At 45.4% G+C, this 24,781-nt stretch overlaps 1 protein-coding gene across 1 annotated transcript; it reads right to left on the bottom strand.

Moving 5' to 3' along the window:
* Positions 1–1,525: 1,525 nt before the first annotated feature.
* On the bottom strand, positions 1,526–18,141 carry LOC311136334 (phosphatidylinositol-3,5-bisphosphate 3-phosphatase MTMR8-like; the record flags this gene model as incomplete). Its single annotated transcript, XM_084170448.1, is given in 14 exon segments — positions 1,526–1,538; positions 13,551–13,679; positions 13,831–14,031; positions 14,217–14,248; positions 14,252–14,266; positions 14,399–14,524; positions 14,716–14,825; positions 15,017–15,149; positions 15,251–15,385; positions 15,531–15,659; positions 15,915–16,072; positions 16,187–16,349; positions 16,653–16,775; positions 18,136–18,141. Coding segments are annotated over 14 exon segments (1,473 nt in total).
* Positions 18,142–24,781: the final 6,640 nt, after the last annotated feature.

A 24,781-nucleotide genomic window follows, 5' to 3' on the forward strand; every position in this document is an offset into this window, starting at 1 on the left:
CTCCCTCCACAGATTTTCTATGGGATTACGGTCTGGAGACTGGCTAGGCCACTCCAGGACCTTAATGTGCTTCTTCTTGAGCCACTCCTTTGTTGCCTTGGTCGTGTGTTTTGGGCCATTGTCATGCTGGAATACCCATCCACGACCCATTTTCAATGCTCTGGCTGAGGGAAGGAGGTTCTCACCCAAGATTTGACGGTACATGGCCCCGTGCATCGTCCCTTTGATGCGGTGGAGTTGTCCTGTCCCCTTAGCAGAAAAACACCCCCAAAACATAATGTTTCCACCTCCAAGTGTGACGGTGGGCATGGTGTTTTTGGGGTCACAGGCAGCATTCCTCCTCCTCCAAACACGGCGAGTTGAGTTGATGCCAAAGAGCTCCATTTTGGTCTCATCTGACCACAACACTTTCACCCAGTTCTCCTCTGAATCATTCAGATGTTCATTGGCAAACTTCAGACAGGCCTGTATATGTGCTTTCTAGAGCAGGGGGACCTTACGGGCGCTGCAGGATTTCAGTCCTTCACGGCGTAGTGTGTTACCAATTGTTTTCTTGGTGACTATGGTCCCAGCTGCCTTGAGATCATTGACAAGATCATCCCGTGTAGTTCTGGGCTGATTCCTCACCGTTCTCATGATCATTGCAACTCCACAAGGTGAGATCTTGCATGGAGCCCCAGGCCGAGGGAGATTGACAGTTCTTTTGTGTTTCTTCCATTTGCGAATAATCGCACCAACTGTTGTCACCTCACCAAGCTGCTTGGCGATGGTCTTGTAGCCCATTCCAGCCTTGTGTAGGTACAATCTTGTCCCCGACATCCTTGGAGAGCTCTTTGGTCTTGGCCATGGTGGAGCGTTTGGAATCTGATTGATTGATTGCTTCTGTGGACAGGTGTCTTTTATACAGGTAACAAGCTGAGATTAGGAGCACTCCCTTTAAGAGTGTGCTCCTAATCTCAGCTCGTTACCTGTATAAAATACACCTGGGAGCCAGAAATCTTTCTGATTGAGAGGGGGTCAAATACTTATTTCCCTCATTAAAATGCAAATCAATTTATAACATTTTTGACATGCGTTTTTCTGGATTTTTGTTGTTGGTATTCTGTCTCTCACTGTTCAAATAAACCTACCATTAAAATTATAGACTGATCGTGTCTTTGTCAGTGGGCAAACGTACAAAATCAGCAGGGGATCAAATACTTTTTTCCCTCACTGTACCTCAAAACAAAAATTACCATCACACACATTTTGGGTATACATTTCTTAATATTCTCTGAATGATATTGTCCAAAGATTGTGAAATTGTTCCCCTCAGCATTCAGTGTTTATTGCTTATCCTCGTGAATTAAAACAAGTATTGCTCTTCCTGCACACAGTGACATTAAAGTATATCACATTCCCATTACATTATATCAATTTAACCTGTTACAAATTCCCTTTAACCGTGAACTCCTGAGACTCTCAAAGCCCCCTGAAATAATAGAAACGGTTGTGCTCTGTGGCTGGTGTTTTTTCCTGCTGTATCTCACAGGGCACAACTGAGCAAGAGGACAAATACAACATCCACAGTGAAGTACACAGCGTTGTACGAGATCTTCAGTTTCTTGGCAATTTCTCGCATGGAATAGCCTTCATTTCGCCGAACAAGAATAGACTGACGAGTTTAAGAAGAAAGTTCTTTGTTTCTGGCCATTTTGAGCCTGTAATCGAACCCACAATTGCGGATGCTCCAGATACTCAACTAGTCTCAAGAAGGCCAGTTTTATTGCTTCTTTAAATCAGCACAACAATTTTCAGCTGTGCTAACATAATTGCAAAATGGTTTTCTAATGATCAATTAGCCTTTTAAAACGATAAACTTGGATTAGCAAACACAACGTCCATTGGAACACAGGACTGATGGTTGCTGATAATGGGCCTCTGTACGCCTATGTAGATATTCCATAAAAAAAATAAAAAAAATACTTCTCAGCAGTTTCCAGCCACAATAGCCATTTATAACATTAACAATGTCTACACTGATCAATTTGATGCTATTTTAATGGACAAAAAAAATAAATGCTTTTCTTTCGAAAACAAGGACATTTCTAAGTGACCCCAAACTTTTGAACGGTAGTGTATGTAGAAATTATAATGGACATATATACACTGCTCAAAAAAATAAAAGGGAACACTAAAATAACACATCCTAGATCTGAATGAATGAAATAATCTTATTAAATACTTTTTTCTTTACATAGTTGAATGTGCTGACAAGAAAATCACACAAAAATGATCAATGGAAATCAAATTTATCAACCCATGGAGGTCTGGATTTGGAGTCACCCTCAAAATTAAAGTGGAAAACCACATTACAGGCTGATCCAACTTTGATGTAATGTCCTTAAAACAAGTCAAAATGAGGCTCAGTAGTGTGTGTGGCCTCCACGTGCCTGTATGACCTCCCTACAACGCCTGGGCATGCTCCTGATTAGGTGGCGGATGGTCTCCTGAGGGATCTCCTCCCAGACCTGGACTAAAGCATCCGCCAACTCCTGAACAGTCTGTGGTGCAACGTGGCGTTGGTGGATGGAGCGAGACATGATGTCCCAGATGTGCTCAATCGGATTCAGGTCTGGGGAACGGGCGGGCCAGTCCATAGCATCAATGCCTTCCTCTTGCAGGAACTGCTGACACACTCCAGCCACATGAGGTCTAGCATTGTCTTGCATTAGGAGGAACCCAGGGCCAACCGCACCAACATATGGTCTCACAAGGGGTCTGAGGATCTCATCTCGGTACCTAATGGCAGTCAGGCTACCTCTGGCGAGCACATGGAGGGCTGTGCGGCCCCCCAAAGAAATGCCACCCCACACCATGACTGACCCACCGCCAAACCGGTCATGCTGGAGGATGTTGCAGGCAGCAGAACGTTCTCCACGGCGTCTCCAGACTCTGTCACGTCTGTCACGTGCTCAGTGTGAACCTGCTTTCATCTGTGAAGAGCACAGGGCACCAGTGGCGAATTTGCCAATCTTGGTGTTCTCTGGCAAATGCCAAACGTCCTGCACGGTGTTGGGCTGTAAGCACAACCCCCACCTGTGGACGTCGGGCCCTCATACCACCCTCATGGAGTCTGTTTCTGACCGTTTGAGCAGACACATGCACATTTGTGGCCTGCTGGAGGTCATTTTGCAGGGCTCTGGCAGTGCTCCTCCTGCTCCTCCTTGCACAAAGGCGGAGGTAGCAGTCTTGCTGCTGGGTTGTTGCCCTCCTACGGCCTCCTCCACGTCTCCTGATGTACTGGCCTGTCTCCTGGTAGCGCCTCCATGCTCTGGACACTACGCTGACAGACACAGCAAACCTTCTTGCCACAGCTCGCATTGATGTGCAATCCTGGATGAGCTGCACTACCTGAGCTATTTGTGTGGGTTGTAGACTCCGTCTCATGCTACCACTAGAGTGAAAGCACCGCCAGCATTCAAAAGTGACCAAAACATCAGCCAGGAAGCATAGGAACTGAGAAGTGGTCTGTGGTCACCACCTGCAAAACCAGTCCTTTATTGGGGGTGTCTTGCTAATTGCCTATAATTTCCACCTGTTGTCTATTCCATTTGCACAACAGCATGTGAAATGTATTGTCAATCAGTGTTGCTTCCTAAGAGGACAGTTTGATTTCACAGAAGTGTGATTGACTTGGAGTTACATTGTGTTGTTTAAGTGTTCCCTTTATTTTTTTGAGCAGTGTATTTTAAAATGACTGTGCTTTTTCTGATCTGCAAATTGATTGACAAACAAAAATCAGTCCAAAAACAATATAGAAAAATCTGTGCAGCCCTCCGTTGAATCTTGAAAACCCTTGAGCCAAAAAGTGTGCCTACCCCGATTAAGTTGGTCCCTTTTTACAAAAAATTGCCTTTTGAAGAAAATAAAAAAAAGTGATAGAAAAGGCAGATATCAATTCATTAAAACTGTTGCAATAAAAATGAAAGTACATTGTAAAATGTATAAAAAATGATTTGATTCAATGATTCTCTTGCTCATTAACAATCAGTAAATCGCAAAATAAAATCAAACTTTGGTCTATACTTTTACATCGCATTCCCTTTGTTAGGGGAGTATTTCAATAGCCTTGAGTCATAAAGCCTCAACATTTATGTAATTGAATTGGCTTAATACCGATACTTATTGCCGATTTTGAATAAATCCTAAATATATATTACCCCCAAAAAAGGTTTCATGAGGGCTTCCAAAACTCAAAAAAATGTTCAACTTATATGGCTGCTAAAGAATTGGATCATTGTAACATCAGAAAAAATTTATCCAATACACTCTGGTTTCATCATTAAGGCTGTAATTTGCTCAGTCAAATCTCCTTGGAGATGATATCCCATTTTTAAGGTGTCCATCAGGACTCAATCTTAATTGCTTCAGTGGTTATTTCAGAGGAACCTTGTCACTCCTCTTTGACATTTGGAGTCTCTATGGCAACAACTCCGCCCTTTGTGGCAGTAACTCCATTTGCTGTGGCTGCTGGTTTCACCTGCTCGCTCCCTGCAGTAGGCGCCAACTCTATTCCAGCCTCTACTGCAGCAGCATCATTCATCAGTGGTTTAGCATCTTCGGTTGTGTGGCCAACCGATACAGGAGACAACGAGATTTGTTCAGGTGATGTACCTTTTGGACTGCCCTGATCTGCTAGAACCCGATCCATGACTGCCAACTGCTACAGAGGAATATAAACATTGGGAAAACGTATTCAAGCCACCCAAGAAAGCTTTTACATGAGCCATTAAAAAAAAAATATATATATATATATACACAGTGGGGAGAACAAGTATTTGATACACTGCCGATTTTGCAGGTTTTCCTACTTACAAAGCATGTAGAGGTCTGTAATTTTTATCATAGGTACACTTCAACTGTGAGAGACGGAATCTAAAACAAAAATCCAGAAAATCACATTGTATGATTTTTAAGTAATTAATTTGCATTTTATTGCATGACATAAGTATTTGATACATCAGAAAAGCAGAACTTAATATTTGGTACAGAAACCTTTGTTTGCAATTACAGAGATCATATGTTTCCTGTAGGTCTTGACCAGGTTTGCACACACTGCAGCAGGGATTTTGGCCCACTCCTCCATACAGACCTTCTCCAGATCCTTCAGGTTTCGGGGCTGTCGCTGGGCAATACGGACTTTCAGCTCCCTCCAAAGATTTTCTATTGGGTTCAGGTCTGGAGACTGGCTAGGCCACTCCAGGACCTTGAGATGCTTCTTACGGAGCCACTCCTTAGTTGCCCTGGCTGTGTGTTTCGGGTCGTTGTCATGTTGGAAGACCCAGCCACGACCCATCTTCAATGCTCTTACTGAGGGAAGGAGGTTGTTGGCCAAGATCTCGCGATACATGGCCCCATCCATCCTCCCCCCAATACGGTGCAGTCGTCCTGTCCCCTTTGCAGAAAAGCATCCCCAAAGAATGATGTTTCCACATCCATGCTTCACGGTTGGGATGGTGTTCTTGGGGTTGTACTCATCCTTCTTCTTCCTCCAAACACGGCGAGTGGAGTTTAGACCAAAAAGCTCTATTTTTGTCTCATCAGACCACATGACCTTCTCCCATTCCTCCTCTGGATCATCCAGATGGTCATTGGCAAACTTCAGACGGGCCTGGACATGCGCTGGCTTGAGCAGGGGGACCTTGCGTGCGCTGCAGGATTTTAATCCATGACGGCGTAGTGTGTTACTAATGGTTTTCTTTGAGACTGTGGTCCCAGCTCTCTTCAGGTCATTGACCAGGTCCTGCCGTGTAGTTCTGGGCTGATCCCTCACCTTCCTCATGATCATTGATGCTCCACGAGGTGAGATCTTGCATGGAGCCCCAGACCGAGGGTGATTGACCGTCATCTTGAACTTCTTCCATTTTCTAATAATTGCGCCAACAGTTGTTGCCTTCTCACCAAGCTGCTTGCCTATTGTCCTGTAGCCCATCCCAGCCTTGTGCAGGTCTACAATTTTATCCCTGATGTCCTTACACAGCTCTCTGGTCTTGGCCATTGTGGAGAGGTTGGAGTCTGTTTGATTGAGTGTGTGGACAGGTGTCTTTTATACAGGTAACTAGTTCAAACAGGTGCAGTTAATACAGGTAGTGAGTGGAGAACAGGAGGGCTTCTTAAAGAAAAACTAACAGGTCTGTGAGAGCCGGAATTCTTACTGGTTGGTAGGTGATCAAATACTTATGTCATGCAATAAAATGCAAATTAATTACTTAAAAAATCATACAATGTGATTTTCTGGATTTTTGTTTTAGATTCCGTCTCTCACAGTTGAAGTGTACCTATGATAAAAATTACAGACCTCTACATGCTTTGTAGGTAGGAAAACCTGCAAAATCGGCAGTGTATCAAATACTTGTTCTCCCCACTGTACATACACACACACAGTACAGTCGTGGTCAAAAGTTTTGAGAATGACACAAGTATTGGTATTCACATAGTTTGCTGCTTCAGTGTTTTTAGATATTTTTGTCAGATGTTACTATGGTATACTGAAGTATAATTACAAGAATTCCATAAGTGTCAAAGGCTTTTATTGACAATTATATTAAGTTTATGCAAAGTCAATATTTGCAGTGTTGACCCTTCTTTTTCAAGACCTCTGCAATCCGCCCTGGCATGCTGTCAATTAACTTCTGGGCCACATCCTGACTGATGGCAGGATAATCAATGCTTGGAGTTTGTCAGAATTTGTGGGTTTTTGTTTGTCCATCCGCCTCTTGAGGATTGACCACAAGTTCTCAATGGGATTAAAGTCTGGGGAGTTTCCTGGCCACGGACCCAAAATGTCGATGTTTTGTTCCCCGAGCCACTTAGTTATCACTTTTGCCTTATGGCAAGGTGCTCCATCATGCTGGAAAAGGTATTGTTCGTCACCAAACTGTTCTTGGATGGTTGGGAGAAGTTGCTCTCGGAGGATGTGTTGGTACCATTCTTTATTCATGGCTGTGTTCTTAGGCAAAATTGTGAGTGAGCCCACTCCCTTGGCTGAGAAGCAACCCCACACATTAATAATATAATATGCCATTTAGCAGATACATTTTTACGTATGGGTGGTCCTGGGGATCGAACCCACTACCCTGGCATTACAAGCGCCATGCTCTACCAATTGAGCTACAGAGGACCCCGGTCTCAGGATGCTTTACTGTTGGCATGACACAGGACTGACGGTAGCGCTCACTTTGTCTTCTCCGGACAAGCTTTTTTCCGGATGCCCCAAACAATCGGAAAGGGGATTCATCAGACAAAATGACTTTACCCCAGTCCTCAGAAGTCCAATCCCTGTACCTTTTGCAGAATATCAGTCTGTCCCTGATGTTTTTCCTGGAGAGAAGTGGCTTCCTCACTGCGCTTCTTGACACCAGGCCATCCTCCAAAAGTCTTCGCCTCACAGTGCATGCAGATGCACTCACACCTGCCTGCTGCCATTCCTGAGCAAGCTCTGCACTGGTGGTGCCCCGATCCCGCAGCTGAATCAAATTTAGGAGACGGTCCTGGCGCTTGCTGGACTTTCTTGGGCGCCCTGAAGCCTTCTTCACAACAATTGAACCTCTCTCCTTGAAGTTCTTGATGATCCGATAAATGGTTGATTTAGGTGCAATCTTACTAGCAGCAATATCCTTGCCTGTGAAGCCCTTTTTGTGCAAAGCAATGATGATGGCACGTGTTTCCTTGCAGGTAACCATGGTTAACAGGGGAAGAACAATGATTTCAAGCACCACCCTCCTTTTAAAGCTTCCAGTCTGTTATTCTAACTCAACTCCAGCCTTGTGCTCGTCAACACTCTCACCTGTGTTAACGAGAGAATCACTGACATGATGTCAGCTGGTCCTTTTGTGGCAGGGCTGAAATGCAGTTGAAATGTTTTTTGGGGGGGATTAAGTTCATTTTCATGGCAAAGAGGGACTTTGCAATTAATTGCAATTCATCTGATCACTCTTCATAACATTCTGGAGTATATGCAAATTGCCATCATAAAAACTGAGGCAGCAGACTTTGTGAAAATTAATATGTGTCATTCTCAAAACTTTGACCACGACTGTATATCCACTTACTCTCTGGAGATCTGTCATTTTCTTCTCACCCTCTGCCTTTTTCTGTGTTATTGTCAAGAGTGGAGTGTAGTGGGATGTGGAATCACACGCAGGACACAGAGATATAAATCCAAAGGTCTTTAGTGAAGTCTGTAGAAACATGCCAACAACGGCCACAGGCCACAGGCGAAATAAACGCACACTAAACTGAACAAAGTAAGTGTGCACAAAGTGCATGACTCTCTAAATCAAACGAAATAAAGAGAGAACAAAATACACCAGACCAAAACTACCACACGACAGTCAAACAATTACACACAACAGCTAAACTAACACAAGGAACTAAATAGGGTGCCTAATGAGACTAAACACTAAACAGGTGTGACAAACAGACAAAACCAATCAAACATGAACCATCGAACGGTGGCAGCTAGTACTCCGGAGACGACGACCGCCGAAGCCTGCCCGAACAAGGAGGAGGGGCCGCCTCGGCCGAAACCGTGACAGTACCCCCCCCCTTGACGCGCGGCTCCAGCCGTGCGCCGCCCCCGGCCTCGGGGACGACCAGGAGGACGCGGAGCAGGGCGCGTAGGATGACCACGATGGAATTCGGTCAGAAGGGACGGGTCCAGGATGTCCCTCCTCGGCACCCAGCACCGCTCCTCCGGGCCGTACCCCTCCCACTCCACGAGATATTGGAGACCCCCCATCCGGCGTCTCGAATCTAGGATGGCCCGAACAGTGTACGCCGGAGCCCCCTCGATGTCCAACGGGGGCGGAGGAGTCTCTTCTATCTCAAAGTCCTGGAGTGGACCAGCTACCACCGGCCTGAGGAGAGACACATGGAACAAGGGGTTAATATTTTTGTAATCAATGGGCAGTTGTAACCTGTAACACACCTCGTTCAATCTCCTCAGGACTTTAAAAGTCCCCACAAACCGCCAACCCAGCTTCCGGCAGGGCAGGCGGAGGGGCAGGTTTCTGGTTGAGAGCTAGACTCGATCTCCAGGTGCGTACACTGGCCCCTCACTGCGGTGGAGGTCGGCGCTCGTCTTCTGTCGACGGATGGCTCGCTGCAGATGGACGTGTGCAGCGTTCCACGTCTCCTCTGAGTGCCGCACCCACTCATCCACAGCAGGGGCCTCGATCTGGCTCTCATGCCAAGGTGCCAGAACCGGCTGGTACCCTAACACACACTGGAAAGGGGTTAGTTTAGTGGAGGAGTGGCGGAGAGAGTTCTGTGCCATCTCGGCCCAGGGCACATATCTCGCCCACTCCTCCGGCCGGCCCTGACAATATGACCTCAGAAACCTACCCACATCCTGGTTGACACGTTCGACCTGCCCATTACTCTCCGGGTGGTAACCCGAGGTAAGGCTCACCGAAACCCCCAACCGTTCCATAAACGCTCTCCAGACTCTGGAGGTAAACTGGGGGCCTCGATCAGACACTATATCCTCGGGTACCCCGTAATGCCGGAAGACGTGAGTAAATAGAGCCTCAGCGGTCTGTAGGGCAGTAGGAAGACCCGGCATGGGAAGGAGACGACAGGCCTTCGAGAACCGATCCACAACGACCAGGATGGTGGTATTCCCCTGTGAGGAGGGAAGGTCGGTAACAAAATCCACCGAGAGGTGAGACCAGGGTCGTTGTGGAACGGGCAGGGGTTGTAATTTACCCCTGGGCAAGTGTCTGGGCGCCTTACACTGGGCACACACTGAGCAGGAGGAGACATAAATCCTCACATCCCTGGCTAACGTTGGCCACCAGTACTTTGTACTAAGGCAGTGCACTGTCCGGCCAATACCTGGATGTCCAGAGGAGGGTGACGTGTGAGCCCAATAAATAAGCCGATCCCGGACCTCGAGCGGGACGTACGTCCGACCCACCGGACACTGTGGAGGGCTAGGGTCGGTGCGTAATGCCCGCTCGATCTCCGCATCGACCTCCCATACCACCGGTGCAACCAGACAAGACTCAGGTAGTATGGGAGTGGGTTCCACGCACCTCTCCTCTGTGTCATACCGCCGAGACAGGGCATCTGCCTTCCCGTTCTGGGACCCAGGGATGTAAGTGATCTTAAACACAAACCGGGCGAGAAACATAGTCCATCGAGCCTGGCGAGGATTCAGTCTCCTAGCTGCCCGAATGTATTCCAGGTTACGGTGGTCAGTCAGAATGAGAAAAGGGTGTTGAGCCCCCTCAAGCCAATGCCTCCACACCTTTAGGGCCTGTACTACGGCTAACAGCTCCCTGTCCCCTACGTCATAATTCCGCTCCGCCGGACTGAGCTTCTTAGAATAAAAAGCACAGGGGCGGAGTTTAGGTGGTGTGCCGGACCGTTGTGAAAGAACAGCCCCGATACCGGCTTCAGACGCGTCTACCTCTACTTGGAATGGTAAAGTGGGATCCGGGTGCGCCAGCACTGGAGCCGAGGTAAACAGGTCCTTCAGTCTCCCAAAAGCCCTGTCCGCCTCAGCTGACCATCGCAAGCGCACAGGACCCCCCTTCAGAAGGGACGTTATGGGAGCTGCCACCTGTCCAAAACCCCGGATAAACCTTCGGTAGTAATTCGCAAAACCCAAGAACTGCTGCACCTCTTTAACCGTAGTTGGGGTTTGCCAATTACGCACGGCAGACACACGGTCAACCTCCATTCTCACCCCTGACGCAGACAACTGATAACCCAAAAAGGAGACTGACTCCTGAAAGAACAGACATTTCTCGGCTTTGACATACAGGTCATGCTCCAACAATCTCCTCAATACCCTGCGCACCAGGGCTACATGCTCGGCCCGAGTAGAACTGTACACCAGAATATCGTCTATGTACACCACCACTCCCTGCGCCTGCATGTCCCGGAAAATCTCATCTACAAAAGATTGGAAGACTGATGGAGCATTCATTAACCCGTATGGCATGACGAGATACTCGTAATGACCGGAGGTAGTACTAAATGCTGTCTTCCACTCATCGCCCTCTCTAATGCGCACCAAGTTATATGCGCTCCTGAGGTCCAATTTTGTGAAGAACCGTGCCCCGTGTAAGGACTCCGTCATGGTCGCAATCAGCGGGAGTGGATAACTATATTTCACAGTCACCTGATTGAGACCGCGGTAATCAATACACGGACGCAAACCTCCATCCTTTTTCTTCACAAAATAGAAGCTTGAGGACGCGGGAGAAGTGGAGGGCCGTATGTATCCCTGTCTCAGAGACTCGGCAATGTACGTCTCAATTGCCCTCTTCTCCTCCTGTGACAAAGGATACACACGGCTCCGCGGGAGCGCAGCTCCTGCCTGGAGGTCTATCGCACAATCCCCCTGTCTATGAGGCAGCAACCGTGCCGCTCTTGCCTTGCTAAACACGAGTGCCAAATCCTCATACTCAGGTGGAATGTGCAGTGCTGGCATCTGGTTCGGACTCTCCACCGAGGTCGCCCCTACGGAAACACCCAGACATAGCCCCTCACACTGAGCAGACCACCCTTTAAGAGCCTTCTCTCACCACGAAATCGTAGGATCATGGGTAATCAACCAGGGAAGCCCCAGCACCACCGGATACGCAGGAGAGTCGATCAGATAGAGTTGAATCGTCTCCTCATGACCCCCCTGCGTCTTCATCCTAAGTGGCGCAGTGACCTCCCTAATCAACCCAGATCCTAACGGACGACTATCTAGGGCATGTACAGGGAAAGGATTATCAACCGGAAGGAGGGGAATCCCTAACTCAACACAGAATTTACGATCTACAAAATTCCCAGCTGCACCTGAATCTACTAGCGCCTTATGCTGGGAACGAGGTGCAACCTGTGGAAAACAAACAGGTATAGTTATGTGTACGACAGAAAGCTCTGGGTAAGTGGGGCGCCTACTCACCTGGGAGGACTCCCCAATGTGTGACCTGCCGTCTCCCCCACCAGGGGACCCTCCCCAGCACCTAGCCGCGGTGTGCCCTCCACGGCCACAGTTGGTGCAGGGGACAGCCCCCCTCGGGCTCCTTCTTCTTCCCCCTCTAGCGCCAGCACCTCCGAGCTCCATCGGGCTCGGCTCGGAGGCGCTGGAGGGTGGAATGGGCGACCCCCACCTGGGACGTCCGCGGGTAGCGAGCAGGGTGTCCAGCCGAATGGCCATGTCCACCAACTGGTCAAATGAGAGTGTAGTATCCCTGCACGCCAACTCTCTGCGGACGTCCTCCCGGAGGCTGCAACGAAAGTGGTCTATGAGGGCCCGCTCATTCCACCCTGCATCTGCCGCTAGAGTCCGGAAATCCAGCGCAAACTCTTGAGCGCTCCTCATCCCCTGCCGGAGGTAGAATAGACGCTCCCCCGCCGCCTTCCCCTCCGGTGGATGGTCGAAGACCGCACGGAAGCGGCGGGAGAACTCCGCATAGGTGATAGTGGCGGCGTCTATTCTCCTCCATTCGGCGTTGGCCCACTCCAACGCCTTGCCGGTGAGACAGGAGATGAGGGCGGAAACGCTCTCGTGTCCCGAGGGCGCCGGGTGTACGGTGGCAAGGTAGAGTTCCACTTGTAACAGGAACCCCTGACACCCGGCAGCGGTGCCGTCGTACGCCCTCGGGAGCGAGAGCCGAATCCCACTGGGTTCCGGTTGTTGGACGGGCGGGCTGACCGATGGTGATGGTGCGGTAGGTGGAGGTGTGGGTACATCGCTGATCTCCCATCGATGGAGAATGTTCATCACCCGGTCCAGGGCGTGCCCGATTTGGTTGATCCGATCTTCTTGACCACGAAAGCGCTCCTCCATGATGTCGGTGGGTGTGGGTGCTCCTGCTGATTCCATGAGATGGTGTGTAATTCTGTCAAGAGTGGAGTGTAGTGGGATGTGGAATCACACGCAGGACACAGAGATATAAATCCAAAGGTCTTTAGTGAAGTCCGTAGAAACACGCCAACAACGGCCACAGGCCACAGGCGAAATAAACGCACACTAAACTGAACAAAGTAAGTGTGCACAAAGTGCAGGACTCTCTAAATCAAACGAAATAAAGAGAGAACAAAATACAGCGGACCAAAACTACCACACGACAGTCAAACAATTACACACAACACCTAAACTAACACAAGGAACTAAATAGGGTGCCTAATGAGACTAAACACTAAACAGGTGTGACAAACAGACAAAACCAATCAAACATGAAACATCGAACGGTGGCAGCTAGTACTCCGGAGACGACGACCGCCGAAGCCTGCCCGAACAAGGAGGAGGGGCCGCCTCGGCCGAAACCGTGACAGTTATGGTTAGCAGGTGATCCAGAATGGATTGCTTTGGCTGCATGCCCTTGTCAAAATGATTATACATGCCACACCAAAACCTGCCAAATAAATCCATGCCATTCCATATATTTTAACGCAATTCAAATGTTTGCAAAAATATACTATACACCTATTGAGCCATGTACATTGGCAATAAATTGCTTATAGTTGAAAACTCTGGATAGAAACCAATGAGAACATACTTGAAATTCAATGGTAATGTGCTTGGCCTCAGAACGTCACTCCCTAATGAGCGCTTGTACAGAGGATTTCTGTACTGAGGCCAGTTCTCCCAGAGAAATGGCCAAACGGAGAAGGTCCTCTCCTTAAGTCTGAAAGTGAACAATTCATATTTTCAATTAAAACAGATTAAAATCCCAAAATAGTTTTACTCCAGGAAATTCTGTCATGGAAATGACTATTACAGAAAAGTAAAATCAGATGTCTGCATAGAAACTGCAGTTTATTTCAGGGACTCCTCACCGCATCTCCTCTCGCTCTCTTTGGCAGTTGCCAATGAAGTTTCCAAACTGGCAGGAGTAAACATGGTTGTGGATTTCCAAAAGGTACTTCTCGTTGTACTCAAAGCCACAGGGGTACTGCTCCATGAGATTCCAAAGACATTCAATGAACTGGGTGAATACAGGGGACACCTCCTTGGGATCCCCATCCACATGCCCACACCTACAAATCAATATTACATCCGTTATCTTATTATCTCCTAGGTGCACCATGAAGATCTTAAGTTATGACATCCTGGTTTTATCTTGTCCGATAGTTCAACTGTTTTAGTCTCAAAGTTAACTAATTTAGCAGACACTAACGATTGGACACTAAAATATTGTTCAAAATATATTCTAAGTTATTACCTTTGCGTGAATTTATGACCCATACATATCCATTATTTTTCTATCAAAATCTAAAAGAAACAGATTGAGGTTAAAATGTATAGATAAAAGAAAATCATTATACTAAATCTAATTCCTAGATTTAATAGACAATAACTGTCTCATATTATCAAGATACTGTTAGTAAACCAGACTGTTCTCACTATGAGTCCCTTGATGGTCCGATAGAAGGGGTCCAAGAGGATGCTGGCCAGAGAGCACACCTGGGCTGTGCGATCCCAGCCATCTGAGCAGTGCACAAGCACACTAGCCTTCTCCTCAGCCACAGCCTTAGCAGAGACAAGGGATAGCTCAGAACCACATCATACATGCTAGATTAAAAAGTAGATGCAAACAAAGCAAAAGTGATGATTTGGGGGTTTTAATAAATGTCTTACACAGGCTATAGGTACCTAATAAGAATGTTTTGCTGCGTTTTAATTAAACAAAGGAGATGGCTACATGGAAGGATGTCTATTACCTTAGTCAGAAACACTCCAGCATCCATCACAGCCTTGATGTGACGCAGCCAACCAGAATTATCCAGTCCCGTCAAGTAGTCACTCATTGTTGGAGACTTCATAGCACACACTGAAAACAGACGACAACTAGGCACCTTATAAACTGGAGGCTTTGTTGAGCATGAACTTTGCCTTGTCTATATTCATTTCATGCTGCAAAATGACTTGAGTTTTACACATAGGTAAAATATTAATAAATATAAACCACTACACCCAAAGATTATGTTTCATCCCTTTTTATGTGAGAGCAATGATAGTAACCTTCTAGAAGCTTTTGCAGACTGTTTCTCATGACATGGATATTCTCGATGCCCACAAACTGAAAGCGGATGTTTGAGTAGTTGTCCTCATTCTCGTATCCCTTCCCTGCTGCTCTATTGGCCATGGCATTCAACTGGAAATAAAACAATGGCAGGACAGTTTGGGTTAGGGTTGAGCAAAATGCAACGTAGAGGAGAAATGAGCAATATAATTATCTGAAAGCGTGGTTCTTACCTTAGGTCTGGTATCCCCCACATACATGAAGGTGCTTTTGGGATTAGCCCGGCTGATTGCCTGTAGCATCTCCTCATCTTCTACACATCGAGCACTTAACCCGGACAGGGGCTGGCTACAACGGCAAATGGCTGCCTGGTATGTGAGGGGAAAACCAGAACAGCTTCACCATGAAGTGCATTTGGAATGCCATTGTAATCATTAACACATACAGTAAGTATAGCATGAGCAGAGATGAGTCACTGACCCTTGCATTAAATAAAGGAGAGTCTGAACTTACATTACTTTGCTTGTGGAAGTAGGAGAGAGTAGGAATGCGCCCCCTGCTCCTGAATTTGGCACTCCCCAAGACTGTGCCCTTGCTTGCAGTTTTAGGAATGCCCAGTTCTGAGTGATATGTGTTGCAAAGCTAAGCAATCCATCAGAGGGAACAAAAAATGTATGACTATAACAATAGCCATGAAAACATGTGCATGCATTAGTGCAGTAGTTGCAGGCATTGGTGCAGTGGTTGCAAATGGCTTTGTCTGATCAAAAAGCTGATGCAAAACTAAAGTAAAGAATTGCCTGGGAAGGCAAGACAGCATTTGTTTGACAAGAAAGAATGTTTGACAAAAACAAAATCAGATAAAGAGAGTGAAAAGCATAGGATTGGTTAACTTACCTTATAGTTCTTGTTGAGGTCTGTCATTTCCCAAAACTCGTTGGGCAATCCCATTCTTTTGAAATCCATGGCTGAGTCAATAAAGCCCCAACCATGTCTTCTCTCATCTTCATCTTGTTTTGGGTTGTAAAGAAAAGCATACAAATCTTCCACTTTCCCTATAAAAAAGACCAATGTTACTGTAGGTAAGAATTTTATGAATATTCACAATGATCACAATCTTGTTTTCTTTAAAGTGTAATGTTAAAGGAGTGGACGTCTACTGTAAGTACCTGGTTGGGAGAGTCTGAGCAGGGACTGATACACATTTTGGCAGTCCCTCTCGCTGGGAATGACAAAATGAGCCACATGGAAATTCTTGCAGGAAATGTGAAGCGGGCATCCTGTGGCTGTAAGAGGGAGTTTCTCTACTGTAGCTATGAGGTGGTGTAAAATCTGGTGATGAGTGAAACAAAAACTATTAATCTTGAGTCCTGGCTTTTAAGTCTCTTACCCCTACCACTTCAAAGTTGTCAGAAACCTGGATAGGTGTAGGCGTAATCAGTGTGGCACCACTCCTCCTACCAAGGGCCATATAGTTGCTTACACCAACTAAGCCTACATCTATCCAGTGCCTTCATAGCTGTGAACATCAAAGGGGTACATGGTTTGGGAAAGGGCCAGGGGTTGTTTTCATAGCAGGTACTTACACCCCTTTGGCACTCAACCCTCACCATGATCTCTGAACAAATGTCATACCCAGGTTTCCTTGCAAGTGTTACAGGATGTCTCCACAAAGATGATATGGGTTGCTGTGAGATAGAGAGTGCCAGTGACTGGCTTCTTTGCAGTGTATCGCTCTAACAATTTCACTTCTTCCACCTATCATTTCAAATAAAAATACATATTAGGTCAGATTGAGGTCCACAGTCAGTTCTCTGAAAAACAAATATCAGCAGGTGAATGAATGGCTGAGAAATCCTGGAGACCTAGAGGTTCCAACACAGGGATCACAGATAGAACAATGAACCAGATATTTCACCGGATGTATAAGTGTGAAGCGTCCATGTTACCACTCACTACCAAATATGGTGATGAGAGGAAGCCCAGTGGCTGGCAGTAGGAGAAGATGGCGCAAGATTAATTTTGGCCGACATTATGCTTAATTTTCTCATTGATGAAACATTTGATCTCAACACTGTACTTTTCTGTTCCCAAAACTAGAATCTGTTATGAACATAGTGGACAAAGTTTTGTAGATTTTACCCCTTGGCAAAAAAATTTTTTAAATAGTGTTGTTTAGAAGGAAGGAATTGAGTTATTGCTCACGTCACACAGTAGGCGTTCCCTAACTGAAATATGCAAACTCATGCTAGAACGCCCCCAATAGGATCTCGCCAGCTCATGTTTGGCTCTGTCCCCTTGCTGGTTCTTCCCACTAGGACTAATTTGTTCTCATTGGAAACGACAGGCTGTGGTCTATCTCGAGTTCGTTATAAAATCTTTGCAGGGATGCTGACATGCAGGAATGTAATTTGGTTAACTAACTTGTTGTTGCTTGTAGTGACTGTGTTAGTCTCATGAAACCCAGACCCATGTATTTATAATACATTTCTCTGATGACACATACCTAGCAAGCTATTAACTTAAACCAATGCCCAAATGGCTATTACAGACTTCTATAGCTAGCTAAGTTAGAGAACAAGTAGACAAGTCAGTTTTAAAACTATCCTAGGAAACTTAACAAGTTAAGCTAACTAGCTATTTAAGGTAATGTTCGCGTAGTTGCTAGCTAGTGGTCACTTACCTTTGGCGTTGAAATGGATGCTGGTCTAAACCGACTTTTTTCTTATGTCTTTTGCCATTTCCCGAGGAAACGATTTAGCACATTATGCAATTCTGTGTCGCTGCCTAGCAATAAACAGTGGGTGCGTTCCAGGTCGCCTTATTTGTGGGGAACTGTAGACGAGCAATTAAGGCTGCGTTTACACAGGCAGCCCAATTCTGATATTTTTTCCACTAATTGGTATTTTGACCAAACACATCAGATCTTTTCACATCAGCGCTGATCTGATTGGTCAAAAGACAAATTAGTGGAAAAATATCAGAATTGGGCTGGCTGTGTAAACGCAGCCAAAGTTAGTAAAATTTTACAAGGTTGCCGTTTTCAAATCCATGTAGACATATTTATTTTGCTGCGGTAGGAAAATGTGTACAGGAAAATATAGCCAACCACACACACCGGCATTATTTGGTGTGCCTTTATACAGCATGTGTACAGCATGTCTGGACATCAATTGCACGCACTTGCTCAGACTGCTTGTTCAAACACCCTCAACACATTATTCAGTTTTTGTGTCTGTTTGCTCTGATTTTAGCAAGGTTAAAATACCAACACTGTGCTGATTTGAGATATTATTGTACGGGTGCAAGATTGGTCATTTCAATTATATGAAATACAACACTTGATTAAACCATAAGAACCTTTTACTCTTGTTTATGCTTTTGTTGTCATCTAGATTTTGTTCACAAAGAACATAGCCTAAAGCTTTAATTAACAATGTTTAGAAAAGGTTACGAATGCTTTCATGGAATATCACTTACTGTATTAGAACTTCAAGATGGACATTCTTATTATAATAATAATATTCCATTTAGCAGATGCTTTTATCCAAAGCAATTTACAGTCATGTGTGCATACATTTTTACATATGGGTGGTCCCGGGGATCGAACCCACAACCCTGGCGTTACAAGCACCATGCTCTACCAATTGAGCTACAGAGGACCACATTATCATGGGGAGGGCCTTTTTCCTAACCATAACCTAATTCTCCTAACCTGCTATGTTAATTATCCTAACCTGTTGCGTAAATTCTCCTAACCTTCTACAAAAATGTTCTCCAAACCTGCTACGAAAAGGCAATTTTGACATAAGCTGTACTCTTATCTAGTCAAAACCGTTAGGGTGAGGTGTTGCAGGGTGGGCCATGATTTGCCTAATTACTTGGGAGGACCCCCATTGATAGCCCTATTATCATCTGAACAACTCTTTACTTACCTCCAGATTTCTAACCTGATAACTGAGAAAATGTAATTGCTGAATGTAGAACCATTTTAATAAAATGTAGGGCATTGATTGTCCTTTTGTCAAGATAATCACAAATAAAACAACCTGTTGAATGAGTGAATATGAGTAAATTCACCTTTGGGAGCTCTGTTGACAATTTATTCCACCAGATTTTTTATATTCTCATAATATATTTGAGTGAAAGAGTTACGCGAATGCTAGTACATGCTTTAAAGTCTAAATGATTCTCCATAGTCCTCAATTGCTTTTATTTCAATTGAATTTACTATTTATAATACTGACCTAACTCAAACTCTAAACCTGAGCGGCTGGAGAATTCTGGTCATGTCAACATGTTATTAGCAGAGATTAGGTATAGCACAAAGAGAGTAAATTGCCATTGTCTAAAGTGCCTTCCAATTAGCATTCAACAAACAATGCCAGCCAGCTTAGGGTTTGTGATGCTAATTCAGCAAGTTTGTTTCACGGAGGCTGACTTGCTAGTAATGGCCCTTAACATTGCAATGGATAAAGGCATATAGGAGATGTCTTTTTTTCCCTTGCTCTTGTCTGATAAATGTACATTTACATTTACATTTTAGTCATTTAGCAGACGCTCTTATCCAGAGTGACTTACAGTTAGTGTAGAGGTTAGTGCTTATATAAGGGCATATAAAATATATTGTATCTTGACTGCTATCAATAAGAAACATCTCACTTTATTATTGCAATAAAGCAACAACATTTGATTAGGTTTGCTAGGTGTTTGATGTCAAAGTTTGGTATTATTCAATTGATCTTACTCCTGTTTATTATTTAGAAAGCATATACAAAACAACATCACTTGACTACAGCTCATTAGGTAAATGGTAATGCAGCACTTCTCCAGGTGTGGTACAGATAGTGTTTGACCTCCTAAACCTAGACTGAAAAATGTGTGGTAAGATAAACAGACTCATTATCACCACCCCAGTCGGCTCCAAGCTCTGACAAGCGTGCTGTTTGCACAGTTTGTTTACTCTACCCTGTTGGTTGGGGGTTGGAGGGTTAAATGACTAAATGTAATCAGTATTTCTCCTGCCTAGTGATTAAACTCCTGTATCTTATGCTATCCAGTTAGTCTAATAATCAGACAGACCAGGCCTAGGCCTACATTGACATAGCCTGTACATGAAACCCTAAACGGTAAAAGCAACCACAACGGTAAATTAGAACAATATTAAAGAATAACAATGCATCACCCCGCCAATACATATATATGGATGCAAGAACTAAAGTTTTAACCATGTTTTAAGGCTTTATTGTGTTTGTTTACAATTACATTGTTAACAAACAATTGAGTAAAACAAGGTCACTCTGCTACCATCTAGCAGAAAGAGACAGTACAGGTGCATCAAAGCCGGTACCGAAAGACTGAAAAACAGCTTCTATCTCCAGGCCATCAGATTATTGAACAGCCACCACGCCATCTCCTATAGTGAGTGAGAGTAGTAAGTAGTACTTCTGTAGTAAGTAAGAGACAAAGATAGACTCACTCACACGTAACATAAACACAAACACACACAGTCAACGCTGCTGACCCATGTATATATAGACATTAAACACTGGACCGTTTATTTTATATTGTTGTTCACACTGCATATTCATATACACTACCAGTGTTTTAGAACACCTACTCATTCAAGGGTTTTTCTTTATTTTTACTATTTTCTACATTGGAATCATGTAGTAACCAAAAACGTGTTAAACCAAAAACGTGTTAAACAAATCAAAATATATCTTATATTTGAGATTCTTCAAATAGCCACCATTTGCCTTGATGACAGATTTGCACAGTCTTGGCATTCTCTCAGCCAGCTTCATGAGGTAGTCACCTGGAATGCATATTTTTTTTTATTTCACCTTTATTTAACCAGGTAAGCCAGTTGAGAACAAGTTCTCATTTACAACTGCGACCTGGCCAAGATAAAGCAAAGCAGTGCGATAAAAACAACACAGAGTTACATATGGGGTAAAAAACATAAAGTCAAAAATACAACAGAAAATATATATACAGTGTGTGCAAATGTAGCAAGTTATGGAGGTAAGGCAATAAATAGGCTATAGTGCAAAATAATTACAATAGTATTAACACTGGAATGCTAGATGTGCAAGAGATTATGTGCAAATAGAGATACTGGGGTGCAAAAGAGCAAAATAAATAACAATATAGGGATGAGGTAGTTGGGTGGGCTAATTTCAGATGGGCTGTGTACAGGTGCAGTGATCGGTAAGGTGCTCTGACAACTGATGCTTAAAGTTAGTGAGGGAGATAAGAGTCTCCAGCTTCAGAGATTTTTGCAATTCGTTCCAGTCATTGGCAGCAGAGAACTGGAAGGAATGGCGGCCAAAGGAGGTGTTGGCTTTGGGAATGACCAGTGAGATATACCTGCTGGAGCGCAGACTACGGGTGGGTGCTGCTATGGTGACCAATGAGCTAAGATAAGGCGGGGATTTGCCTAGCAGTGATTTATAGATGGCCTGGAGCCAGTGGGTTTGACGACGAACATGTAGTGAGGACCAGCCAACAAGAGCGTACAGGTCACAGTGGTGGGTAGCGTATGGGGCTTTGGAGACAAAACGGATGGCACTGTGATAGACTACATCCAATTTGCTGAGTAGAGTGTTGGAGGCTATTTTGTAAATGACATCGCCGAAGTCAAGGATCGGTAGGATAGTCAGTTTTACGAGGGCATGTTTGGCAGCATGAGTGAAGGAGGCTTTGTTGCGAAATAGGAAGCCGATTCTAGATTTAACTTTGGATTGGAGATTCTTTATGTGAGTCTGGAAGGAGAGTTTACAGTCTAACCAGACACCTAGGTATTTGTAGTTGTCCACATACTCTAGGTCAGACCCGTCAAGAGTGGTGATTCTAGTCGGGTGGGCGGGTGCCAGCAGCGTTCGATTGAAAAGCATGCATTTAGTTTTACTAGTGTTTAAGAGCAGTTGGAGGCTACTGAAGGAGTGTTGTATGGCATTGAAGCTCGTTTGGAGGTTTGTTAACACAGTGTCCAATGAAGGGCCAGATGTATACAAAATGGTGTCGTCTGCGTAGAGGTGGATCTGAGAGTCACCAGCAGCAAGAGCGACATCATTGATATACACGGAGAAAAGTGTCGGCCCAAGAATTGAACCCTGTGGCACCCCCATAGAGACTGCCATAGGTCCAGACAACAGGCCCTCCGATTTGACACACTGAACTCTATCTGAGAAGTAGTTGGTGAACCAGGCGAGGCAGTCATTTGAGAAACCAAGGCTATTTAGTCTGCCAATAAGAATGCGGTGGTTGACAGAGTCGAAAGCCTTGGCCAGGTCGATGAAGACGGCTGCACAGTACTGTCTATTATCAATCGCGGTTATAATATCGTTTAGGACCTTGAGCGTGGCTGAAGTGCACCCATGACCAGCTCGGAAACCAGATTGCATAGCGGAGAAGGTACGGTGGTATTCGAAATGGTCGGTGATCTGTTTGTTAACTTGGCTTTCAAATACTTTCGAAAGGCAGGGCAGGATGGATATAGGTCTGTAGCAGTTTGGATCTAGAGTGTCACCCCCTTTGAAGAGGGGGATGACCGCGGCAGCTTTCCAATCTCTGGGGATCTCAGACGTTATGAAAGAGAGGTTGAACAGACTAGTAATAGGGGTTGCGACAATTTCGGCAGCTAGTTTTAGAAAGAAAGGGTCCAGATTGTCTAGCCCAGCTGATTTGTAGGGGTCCAGATTTTGCAGCTCTTTCAAAATGTCAGCTGTCTGAATTTGTGTGAAGGAGAAGCGGGGGGGGGGCATGGGCAAGTTTCAGCGGAGGGTGCAGAGTTGGTGGCCGGGGTAGTGGTAGCCAGATGGAAAGCATGGCCAGCTGTAGCAAAATGCTTGTTGAAATTCTCGATTATTGTAGATTTATCGGTGGTGATAGTGTTTCCTAGCCTCAGTGCAGTGGGCAACTGGGAGGAAGTGCTCTTATTCTCCATGGACTTTACAGTGTCCCAAAACTTTTTGGAGTTAGTGCTACAGGATGCAAATTTCTGTTTGAAAAAGTTTGCCTTTGCTTTCCTGACTGCTTGTGTATATTGGTTCCTAACTTCCCTGAAAAGTTGCATATCGCGGGGGCTATTTGATGCTAATGCAGTACGCCACAGGATGTTTTTGTGCTGGTCAAGGGCAGTCAAGTCTGAGGAGAACCAGGGGCTATATCGGTTCTTAGTTCTGTATTTTTTGAATGGGGCATGTTTATTTAAGATTGAGAGGAAATTACTTTTAAGGAACAACCAGGCATCCTCTACTGACGGAATGAGATCTATATCCATCCAGGATACCTGGGCCAGGTCAATTAGGAAGGCCTGCTCGCTATAGTGTTTTAGGGAGCGTTTGACAGTGATGAGGGGTGGTCGTTTGACCGCGGACCCGTTACGGACGCAGGCAATAAGGCAGTGATCGCTGAGATCCTGGTTGAAGACAGCTGAGGTGTATTTAGAGGGTATGTTAGTCAGGATGATATCTATGAGGGTACCCATGTTTACGGATTTAGGGTTGTACCTGGTAGGTTCGTTGATAATTTGCGTGAGGTTGAGGGCATCTAGTTTGGATTGTAGGATGGCCGGGGTATTAAGCATATCCCAATTTAGGTCACCAAGCAGTACGAACTCTGAGGATAAATGGGGGGCAATCAATTCACATATGGTGTCCAGGGCACATCTGGGGGCTGAGGGGGGTCTGTAGCAAGCGGCAACAGTGAGAGACTTATTTCTGGAAAGGTGGATTTTTAGAAGTAGAAGCTCAAACTGTTTGGGCACAGACCTGGATAGTATGATAGAGCTCTGCAGGCTATCTCTACAGTAGATTGCAACTCCACCCCCTTTGGCAGTTCTATCTAGACGGAAAATGTTATAGTTGGGGATGGACATTTCAGAATTTTTGGTGGCCTTCCTGAGCCAGGATTCAGACACTGCTAGAACATCAGGGTTGGCGGAGTGTGCTAACGCAGTGAATAACTCAAACTTAGGAAGTAGACTTCTGATGTTTACGTGCAAGAAACCAAGACTTTTGCGATTACAGAAGTCAGCAAATGATAGCGCCTGGGGAGTAGGAGTGATACTGAGGGCTGCAGGGCCTGGGTTAGCCTCTACATCACCAGAGGAACAGAGGAGGACTAGAATAAGGATACGGCTAAAGGCTTTAAGAACTGGTCTTCTAGTGCGTTGGGTACATAGAATAAAGGGGGCAGATTTCCGGGTGTTGTAGAAAAGATTCAGGGCATTATGTACAGACAAGGATATGGAAGGATATGAGTAAAGTGGGGGTAAACCTAAGCGTTGGGTAACAATGAAAGAGATAGTATCACTAGAGGCATCAATTGAGTCGGTCTCTGCGTGTATGGGGGGAGGGACAAAGGAGCTATCTAAGGCAGGTTTAGCTGGGCTGGGGGATCTACAGTGAAATAGTACAATTAGAAATAACCGAAACAACAATAAGCTAACCATGTTTGGGCTGAGGCTAAACATAAACAGGATGTAGTACCGTAAAAAGGAACAGTCCAGCAGACATCAGCTGTATAGCTGAGTTATCATAAGGTCCGGTGAACAGCAATAGGATAGTTCGGAGGCTGCTAAAGCACTAGCAGGTAAAAGGCCACGGCTAGCGTGTGCTAGCGGGCCGGGGCTAGCAGATGGAATCTTCGTGGTCGACGTCGTCGTAACCACATCAGACGATTTCGTCGGCAGACCAGTCGTGTAGGATCGGCGGGGCTCCGTGTCAACACTAGGTGGTCCCGTCCGGTTGACAGAG

Source organism: Coregonus lavaretus (genome assembly GCF_964263955.1).
Source record: "Coregonus lavaretus genome assembly, chromosome: 10".
NCBI classification, from domain to species: Eukaryota; Metazoa; Chordata; class Actinopteri; order Salmoniformes; family Salmonidae; genus Coregonus; species Coregonus lavaretus.